General features: G+C 34.2%; 1 protein-coding gene across 2 annotated transcripts in view; it reads left to right on the top strand.

Annotated features, from left to right (window-relative positions):
* Positions 1-4,439: 4,439 nt before the first annotated feature.
* LOC127736783 (sodium/calcium exchanger regulatory protein 1-like) overlaps positions 4,440-10,702 on the top strand; it is a 40,281-nt gene continuing 34,018 nt past the window's right edge. Inside the window, exons 1-2 of one of the 2 annotated variants that reach the window (XM_052247380.1) lie at positions 4,440-4,477; positions 4,670-4,774. In XM_052247380.1, coding sequence (XP_052103340.1) covers positions 4,705-4,774 — 70 coding nt within the window. In that variant the 5' untranslated portion in view covers positions 4,440-4,477; positions 4,670-4,704. Of the gene's footprint in view, positions 4,478-4,617; positions 4,775-10,702 lie in introns of those variants that run through there. The other variant, XM_052247382.1, reaches the window with a different exon arrangement.

The raw sequence follows: 10,702 nt of genomic DNA, 5'->3' as shown, positions 1-10,702 counted from the left end.
GATATGTACTGATTGATATTTTAGTCTTAGATACATATGATTCTTTTTATTGGTTGTTATTGGCTTTGAACTAGCTCTCAGTAACTGCGAGTGCCATCAGATATGTACTAAGTGTCCTTTTTGTTTTTAGGGATGAGGGATGGATAAATACCCTGCCTCGTCCGGTCTGTGTTTATGTTTGATGTTTTTATGCTTTGCATCGATCTGATGAGCTAAGCCTTTTTCAACTGATTTTTTATAGTTTGTTCTTATGTTGTGCTGTTACACCACTGTCCCAGGTTAGGGGGAGGGTTGAGCGCTCACAAACATGTTTAACCCCGACACATTCTTAATGTGCCTGTCCCAAGTCAGGAGCCTGTAGTTCAGTGGTTGTCGTTGGTTCATGTCTGTCATATTTGTTTTTCGTTAATTGTTTGGTTATACATTAGGCTGTTAGTTTTCTCAATTGAATTGTTTCATATTTTTTCAAATTCATGTCGGGGCCTTTTATAGCCGACTATACGGTATGAGTTTTTCTCATTGTTGAAGGCCGTACGGTTGCCTATAATTGCTTACATTCACTTTATTTGAACTTTAGTGGATAGTTGTCTAATTGGCAATCATACCTCATCTTCTTATTTTTATAAAAATCAAACAGTATGAAACATCAAAAAATCAATTCTGATAATGAATTAAAGAGCCACATGTCTTCATTGACGCAATAATACTAAAACATAAATAGCAAATCCTGAATTCCAAACACAATATTGACTTTAAGATTCAATTCGTGACCACTCAAGTTTTAAGCAATTAGATTAACTTCCTATAGAATTAAAAATGGAACTGTTAAAAAATAAAGTCTTAACGACTTCCGCTGAATGGTAAAGGATTTCAAACGTTTATTCTTAACTACATAACAAGCATAACTATAACGTTTACACAGGTGTTCAAAGGGGCATTAGCTGTCAAAAGGTGTTTAAAGGGACATAAGCTGTCAAAAGGTGATTAAAGGGACATTAGCTGTCAAAAGGTGTTTAAAGGGACATTAGCTGTCAAAAGGTGTTTAAAGGGACATTAGCTGTTAAAAGGTGTTTAAAGGAGCATTAGCTGTCAAAAAGTGTTTAAAGGTACATTAGCTGTCAAAAGGTTTTTAAAGGGACATTAGCTGTCGAAAGGTGTTTAAAGGGGCATTAGCTGTCAAAGGTGTTTAAAGGGGCATTAGCTGTCAAACTGTGTTTAAAGGGGCATTAGCTGTCAAAAGGTGTTTAAAGGGGCATTAGCTGTCAAAAGGTGTTTAAAGGGGCATTAGCTGTTAAAATGTGTCTAAAGGGACATTAGCTGTCAAAAGGTGTTTAAAGGGACATTAGCTGTCAAATTCATGTTCACCGATTTGACTAAAATTCTCATATTTGATGTATAACATACTAAAACGTATTTCAAAAATACAAAAATCTACAAAAAAAAACAATCGACAATGCAATGACTCGAAAATATATATCAGCAGCTAGGTCTGTTTGATGTCATGTTATAGGTTAATACAATATGTTAATCATCGTTTTTACCTGTATAAGAACGATTTTTTGTTGATCGCATCAGTCAACGAAATGTTTAAACTTGTTTAACTTTCAATGTTGACATTCTTTTCCTTATAATACCCGAACACGCCTATTACATGCGTAACCCAGCTCCAGCTAAGGGGTTAGATTGAAGTTCACATGAATACGGATTCACATAAGGTCGAATTATTCACATGCAAGTGAATAATACATCAGCGATGATTTTGGGCTTTATTATTACAAATCAGGGCCAAACTAACTGCTTATAACGAAATATTACTACAAAATTCCCCTTTCATGAATACTTGAAGCGAAAAGAATTGTATTTAAAAGTTTTGTCTAACTCGTTGCTTATGTCCTTTTAAAGTTCTACTTCATGTTTTCCGACAACTTTTCTGATAACATAAAGCCTGGAGAAACTTTGGGTAATATTGCAGTTTAACGTTCATGAAATATGATAAAGTTTGTAGACAATTGAAAAAAGTTCGTGAACTCAAGAAGTTAAAATGTACCTATCTAAAATTATCAATCATAGTCAAGAAACAAATAGGGTTCAATTCAATCTCTTTTTTTTTCTAATTTCACCTTACCTACCCACCCGAGGTTTGAACGAAAAATAGCAGGAAAAAGAAAGTCCACTCCTTTAAACAAAAATGGCGGGAAATCACGACTTCAATCCGCGAATGCACAGTCATCCCCTCCAAGATGGCGACTTTCATTCAGTCACACATGAGCAATACTCCTTTCCGGTCCTTATGGGTGGACGTCAAAGACTACGTCTCTCTCTCTCTCTCTCTCTCTCTCTCTCTCTCTCTCTCTCTCTCTCTCTCTCTCTCTCATTCTCGCTCGCCATTATTCCCCAATAAATGTGTAATCGTCATAGATACCAGGATTAAAATCTAATCTGAAAATGAAAAAGAACTTATACGCGGAATAACCTCTGATTATGTTATTGACAATGACAAAATAATTTATACGCGAAAGAACTACTGATTGTGTTACTGACAATGACAAAAAGAGCTTATACGCGGAATAATCTCTAATTATGTTACTGACAATGACAAAAGAATTTATACGCCAAAGAATTACTGATTGTGTTACTGACAATGACAAAAGAACTTAAACGCGGAATAATCTCTGATTATGTTACTGACAATGACAAAAGAAGTGATACGCGAAAGAACTACAGATTATGTTACTGACAATGACAAAAGAACTTAAACGCGGAATAACCTCTAATTATGTTATTGACAATGACAAAAGAATTTATATGCGAAAGAACTACTGACTGACTATGGTGAATAGTTGTCTCATTGGCAATCATACCATATCTCCTTATTTTTATATCCACACGAAATAACATCTGATTCTGTTTACTGACAATGACAAAAAATAGCTACTTCTGTAAACGAAGTGCCGTCCGATTCTGTCATACGTTCAAGGAAAAGAACAAGAAGCTGATGAATAAAAAGGAGCAAGCACAATTACTTGTTCAGCACCTTTATCCAATGAGTACATACATTTACGAGGTTGGGAATTGGATATCAGATAAGTTTATATATTATGTTTATATTAATATGATATTTTGTTTAAAGATCATTAACGGGGAACATACTCCTGTTGACGCTTATGATAGCTTAAATTATAGGATATGAAAAAGTGACAGTATTTTTTATGATAATTAATTTTACGTAACCCTAAAAGTATTGATTGATTGATTATAGGAGGTTTAACGTCCAGTAGCAATTATTTCATGCATTATCCGTAAGGACGAGAAAAATTAATTATTATTACAATAGGTAGGTTCTTCAAGAGTTCTCTAAGATTGTTTCGCATTTTTCAAATCGGAGCCTTTTGTGGCTGACTATACGGTATGGGTTCACCACACTATATGGTATGGGTTCAACACACTATACGGTATGGGTTCACCACACTATACGGTATGGGTTCACCACACTATACGGTATGGGTTCACCACACTATACTGCATGGGTTCAACACACTATACTGCATGGGTTCAAGACACTATACGGTATGAGTTATTAATTATTCTTGAAATGGACAGAAATGTTTTCCCTTGCAATATGCCGTACACGGAAGTCTATGAGAATTACTACAAGGGTTCTTTAACAATTCAAACTTTATTGTCATATAAATCAACTTATATGATTTGTGACTTAAACAAACAAAACATAGTATAATATAAATGACAAGAAGGAATTAGCATGTACAATTATAATAAACAAACTAATTAATACAATTATATAAAATAGAATAGGTTATAATGTAATTATGAGGCCTTACCTTAGTACTAATGACTGCTTTATAAAGGTACCTATATTTTCTACTTGTTTTTGTGTCGATGGGCAGAGAATAAATTTCATTTTAGCATCATTATTTAACAAAATCTTTAACATGCATACCAGTGTGTGGTACCCACCCTACTCGAGCCATAGGATTTAACGATTCTATTTTGTCTGGACATTGCTGTGTTTTTATTCTCCCCGAACAGCCACACAGACGCCCCACTTTAACAAGGGTTCTAATGCCGGATACTGGAGAAGTCCATGTATTACCATATACCACAGTCAACCCATGATAGTTGACATTCCTACCCTCCTCAGCATCAATAACTCCTGATGCAAGGAATAAAGTTACATTAAAGTCGAGAGTACATGTACGGTCTCAATATCAATTGCTAATTGATTGTAAATGTATTGCCGACACTTTGTATTACTCAAATGTAAGCATAAGTACATACTTAATCAGCAGTTTTCGTAGAATGTTCGTTATATCAAATGGCATTCAGTAAACGGTGGAATGTAGCATTGAAGCATTATTACAGTAAACATATTTTAAGACGACTGGCAAATAAATGGCATGCTATAAAGATAGATTTATCAACCAGTATGATGTTCAATGTCCGGTAGTAAAAATAAATTGTAAGAATTTCCTGTTTTTATCAATCAATATTAACCTGTACATTTATTTCTCATGTTTGTGTTCAAAACAGATGATTTAAAATATCAATAAGACCATTCAACATCTGTAAATAAAAGTCGGTCAAAAATCGATACCTCATTTTTTGGCATGCCATTTAAGAATTAAGTCATATGAATAAAATTTTTCCGTAGATTAATAGAAGGACGGGATAAGTTCTGAGAGGAGGATGGCACAATTTAGTGGAACTTGGCAGATTGATAACAGTACTGGATTTGAAGATTACATGAAAGCTATAGGTAAGACAAGTTTTACTCATTTATTTTATTAACTTTTTGATACATTTCTATTTTTTATTAAAAGAAAACTATTTTACTGAAATGTATTAATGTTAAATCATTGTATCACTTTTATTATTTAACAATATTTTTGTGATATAATGCTCGAAGTGTTTATAGTACATATACGTAGCGGGTAAAAATATTGACTGGGTGCTCCCGAGAGCCACTGCCTGCATCTGAATTTTAGGGATGAGCCGATTGGATAGATCACTTTTTAAATTTCGTTTATTTATGAAAACGTTCAGTGCAAAGTACTTATTGAAACCAGATATAAAATGATTCGCATAATTTACATAGCTAAAGATGTTACAAGTATATTTCTATAAATAAACCGAAACATGTGAACACTCATTAATTAATCAAATATTTGTCAATTTGATTTTTCATTTCGTTCATTTATATGATCAAGTTAGATTGATGTGGCTTCAAGCATTTGTTAGTTTACAGGGGCGTAGCTACCCGGAGGCACGGCAGCACGTGCATCCACGTCGTTTTCACAACAAAAACAAAAAAAAAAGAGAGAGAGAGAGAGACAGAGAGAGAGAGAGAGGGACAAAGTTAACATATAGGAATTGGTCTTTCTATGTATGCATTTTAAAAACTACACAAAGAATAAAAGCAAGAGGAATACACATGCAGCGGAATTTTTAATCCTGTAAGACATGTATGTGTACGATAAATACATACAACTGGTGTAAACTTAGAGGAACTTTTTATATTACGGGCATTGTTTAGAAAATACCAGCTACATAGTTGTTGGTACCACAACCATACGGTATACTCGCTTTGAGTGCAAAAAAAAACATAATCCCTTTAGGTTTAACAAAAACACTTGAAAATTATTATTTTCCGCTTCGCCCCAAAGCACACATCTTACTAGAATGAAGAATCTTCAACTCGTATCGATCCGGGAATAATGACTGTTACCTTGTGAACTAGTTCAATATTGACTAAGTATGTAGGTCTTGAAAACACGAGTAGTTCATTTTCACATCACGTCAACGTATCTCGTCCTGTGTGCATGTAATATTTGCTACCGGACATTAATAACCATTCAATCAATCAATAGTTTCTGTATACTAGAAGATGAGAAGTTGGAACTGCTGTTATTATAAAAAAAAGTACACATTTTCAAGTACATGTTTTACGTTTTTATCTATTTTACAAAAAAAAAATCTTTTAAATAGATTCCGCGGATAATTCGAAGTCGTTTCTATATGGGCCGACTATACGAATGGTTGAATGTAAAACCATTTAAATAAATTGTTAATTCTAACTCGTTTTACTGGACTATTAGGTCATTTAATTTTAAAAAGAACTGTCTGTCCGAGTAGGACACTAAACTGCTGATTCTTGTTCGAAAGATACACCAAACTTTTATTACACGTATCTTCACTGTTATCATCTAGATATTGCCATACAACTGGTCGAATGCATATGCATTCGTTAATTAGCTGGCTAATTAAAAACGCAGATCATGAAAAAGATCGTGATCAAAGTACCATTTACTCTGAAAAAGTTCATTAATTTCAACTTCGAATATTCCTAACTACGTAAAATTCGAAATTCCCATCTCTCTCTTGTAGAGTTTACCCACAAAATTTTTAAATATCTAAATACATATGTTAAGCAAAATATATGAGAATGTGTCAACCAAGTATTTGGTATCCATGATGTTTATGCTAACAGAAACTCCGCATATAGTATTGTGTTTATGTTTATTGTTTGTTTTTTTAAATCTACTTTGCTCAATACAACTACTAGCATATGGAACAAATCTCCGTGATTTTAAAAGCTTTCACGTACAAAAAACGCAAGCGACTATGTTAAGTCTTCATTCGACTCGAAGTTAAACAAATAGTTGACCAAAAAACCACAACAAAAATGTTCAAGTTTTATTTCGGTTGTGATTGTTTTGAAACGCTATATATGCGGAGCTTCCGGGGGGCTTCGCCCCCCCCCCTTGGCCCCCTACCAGGGCTTTGCCCTGAACCTACTGGGGGGCCTTAGGCTTCCCCCAGACCCCTCGCCCTGTAGTTTGTGATTCCACTTCATTAAGAAGGTAGCTACGCCCCTGGTTTAGGGCCGGGTCAGAAAATATAATAATAATGAGTGGGAAAAGATATGTCATGACACAACATCGGTTCATACAAATTGTCAATTGGCAAATCCAAGCAAAGGTGCAGTGATTTTATTGATGTTCTTCGTCTAAAGCTCAGAGTGAGGCCTTAAATATGGAGAAAGGTCATTTCTCACTGCAAAATGATGACCGCTCCTTGTACCGGACTGAACAGATTTGTCCACTAGATGGCGATCTCACAACACAACTGACAGTTAATATATACGATACAAATACTGTCATAAGTAGTCCGACAATCTCATCCCGAAATACACAAATAATACAAACATTTAGACAACATTTTCGAGATTGAATGTTTTCAAGATATCTGAAAGGTATCTAATTTCCTTCCTTTTCATCCCTAGAAAAAAGAAAAAGAAGGTGGAATCGTCCCCAATGTTTTCCTGTTCATACCTACCACAAGAATCCCTTCTTTTCCCCGCTACTATGATGCATATAATTTCTAAGTGAACTGTAACGTTAACAGAAACATGCACAACATTATATAATGTTGAAGATTCTATTCTTATCCTCTGTTGTTTTAAAGAGATTACAAGTAAGTCTCGTGTTCGTTTTGTGGACATAAAATGCTGGCTAGTTTGTGGTTCCTATGGAAACAACACTCTCTTATGGTTATGATGTACAATTTAATTTTAATTGTTAACTTTTTTGCATTTAATATCATTTAGATTTTTGGCATAAACCCAATTTTTTAAGCTATCCAATTTTTAAATATTTAACTCGGAAACTGAAGAACTAGAACATCAATCTCGTCAATACAAGTAATTAATAACACCCCTTATTGTTTGTATGTCACACTTACACACATAATGTTTTTTTTTTTTTTTTTTTTTTTTTTTTTTTTGATTAAATTCTATATAATTTTATTTGAAATGTACATTTGTTAGAGATACATAAAGTACCGGTACCTTACCCCGGCCTCGTTAACGTTAGTATATAGCATTTCAGTGATATAGGTTAGTACTTGTTAGTACACAATATACAGTTTTGCTAATAAATAATGTGTAACAGAATAAAAAGAAATTTATATGATATATTATAAATCTTAGTTAAGAAGATAAATTAATTTTTTCTGCAACCAAATTGTAGAAGTTTTTATATTTGCCTTGTTTATTTGTCAATATTTCGTAATGTTGGAGAAGTTCATTTTAAAAATTTCAAACACATTAATTTGTTTTGTTTTCTGCTCGGATATATAATATACTTTATATATAGTAAAAAGTATGGTTGTTAGAAAGTCGTTGATATTGTAATAATTTGTATCGTTTATCTTGTATCCATACAAAAGTGATGCAAGTGATATTATATGATGTCCTATTTTAAGTTTGTCTAGTATTAGTTTTATTTGATCCCAAAATGATTTCAGATATTTGCATGTCAGGAAGTAATGTTCATAATCTTCAATGACATTACATATATTACATAAAGGAGTTTTAGTTATTTTCCAAGAGAAAAGTAATTGTTTGTTTGGTAAAATGTAATGTAGAAATTTCCATCTTAACATTCTCAATTTATTATCTTGGATATAGTTAAAGATAAAGTACAACATTTGTTCTCTTTTCCTTGTATTATTATCTAAATTTAGAATTATGTCCCATTTTTTGAAATCCTATTGCTTTCTCATAATATCTATTTAGAAGCGAGATGTAGATATCTTTCGAAGAATATGTTTTATGTTGTATTTTCTAAGCAATGATGCTTATTGTTGGAAAACTTTAACTTACTTTTGAGGTGGTCAATGGTGACTCTCTAACTTGCAAATACGTACACTACACTTCATTCTTCAACTTTCACAAGAAGGGACTTATTCATACACTATGTAGGAAATACTATATCAATGTGTTATGATTGACAATGAGGCAACTATCCACCATAAAGACGTTAATGTAAGCAACTATATACACGGGCTACAACAATAACCAAAACCCATGCAGCATAGTCAGATATCGGAAAATAAGAGACAATTCAAACGAGAAACCAACGGCCTGATTTATGACAAACAATTAACGAAAAACACATATGACAGACATCATCCATCGACAACCACTGAATTACAGGCTCCTGACTTGGGACAGGCACATAAAGAATGTGCCGGGATAATCAAGTGTATGAGCGCTCAACCACATGGGACAGTAGTGTAGCAGCATAATATGAACATAAACTATAAAAATAAGTTGGAAACTATGCTCTCTTCGCTTGCTTTAGCCATAAATAAGTAAAGATTGTTCCGTATACTATATACCCTTCAATTGAGTTCGCCATAAATCAGTAGGGATTGGTCCTTATACAATACACCCTTCGCTTGCTTACGCCAAATGTCTTCGCTTGCTTACACTATAAACCTTTCGCCTGCTTTCGTCATATTTCAGTAGGGATTGGTCTGTACACTATAAACCCTTCGCCCCTTGCTTTCGCCAGATATCAGTACTAACTGGTTCGTACACTATGAAGCATCTATGAACCATTCGCTTGCTCCCGCCATATGTCAGTAGGGATTGGTCTGTACACTTTTTACCCTTCGCTTGCTTTCGCCAGAAATCAGTAGGCACTGGTCCGTACACTATACCCTTCGCTTGCTTTCACTAGAAATCAGTGGGGACTGGCTCGTACACCAAACCCCTTCACTTGCTTTCACAAGAAATCAGTAGGAACTGGTCCGTACACCATACCCCTTCACTTACTTTCGTTAGAAATTAGTAGGGACTGGTCCTTATATTATATATACTCCCGTCACTTGAGTCCACTAGACCTCAGTAGGGACTGGTCCGTATATTATACTCCCGTCACTTGATTCCACTAGACCTGCATGGATGCATCCCTGTATTTTCGTTCAGTACACCTTTCTAAATATACGTTTGCTGTTCATGGATTTGTGGGGACTGTTTATCTGGCAGTTCTGTGTGTACCTCTCTACATGTACGCTTACTTTTCAAGGATTTGTGGGGACTGTTTATCTGGTAGTTCTGTGTACCTCTCTGCATGTAAGTTTACTTTTTAAGGATTTGTGTGGACTGTTTATCTGGTAGTTCTGTGTACCTCTCTGCATGTAAGTTTACTTTTCAAGGATTTATGGGGACTGCATGTTTTTCTGGTAATTCTGTGTACCTCTCTAAATGAAAGTTTGCGTTTCAAGGATTTATGGGGGCTGTTTATCTGGTAGTTCTGTGTATCTCTCTAAATTAGTTTTAGTAATATTGATTGCAGTAATTAAGCAATAGGATTGGATATAAATTATCACATTTTATATCAATTCATCTCCTTACTATAACAATACAAATGATTTTTTAACAGCAAAACATATACAACAAAAAAAGTAGTATAAGTAGAAAGGAAATGAAGGAATCAGATTGGTGCAACCAAGAGAACCTTTTTTTTTTTATTTTATTAGAGCACGAAACACAGAGCAAAAAGAATGTTAAACGGGTAATATTAGAATTAATGCTACATCATTGTTTTTATACGCCCGTTTACGGGACGTATTATGGTATACCGTTGTACGTCCGTCTGTCCGTCTGTCCGTCCGTCTGTCCGTCCGTCCGTCGTCAACATGTCGGACATTAACTCAAAAACGCTTTAACCAATTTGCTTAAAACTTTGGTGAATTGTTTATATCTATTGACGTGAGCTCCCTTTCGTTTTTTATAAATTTTAGATTTTACGTTTCCGAGTTATGGGGTTTTATTCATTTAAAAAAAGGGGGATTTTCCAGTTTTCGGACAATAACTCAAGAATGCTTTCACCAACTT

This window comes from Mytilus californianus, unplaced genomic scaffold, assembly GCF_021869535.1.
Source record: "Mytilus californianus isolate M0D057914Y unplaced genomic scaffold, xbMytCali1.0.p SCAF_36, whole genome shotgun sequence".
In the NCBI taxonomy this organism is placed as follows: Eukaryota; Metazoa; Mollusca; class Bivalvia; order Mytilida; family Mytilidae; genus Mytilus; species Mytilus californianus.
Note: the sequence above shows the minus strand (reverse complement) of the source record. Positions and strands in the feature narration are given on the sequence as shown.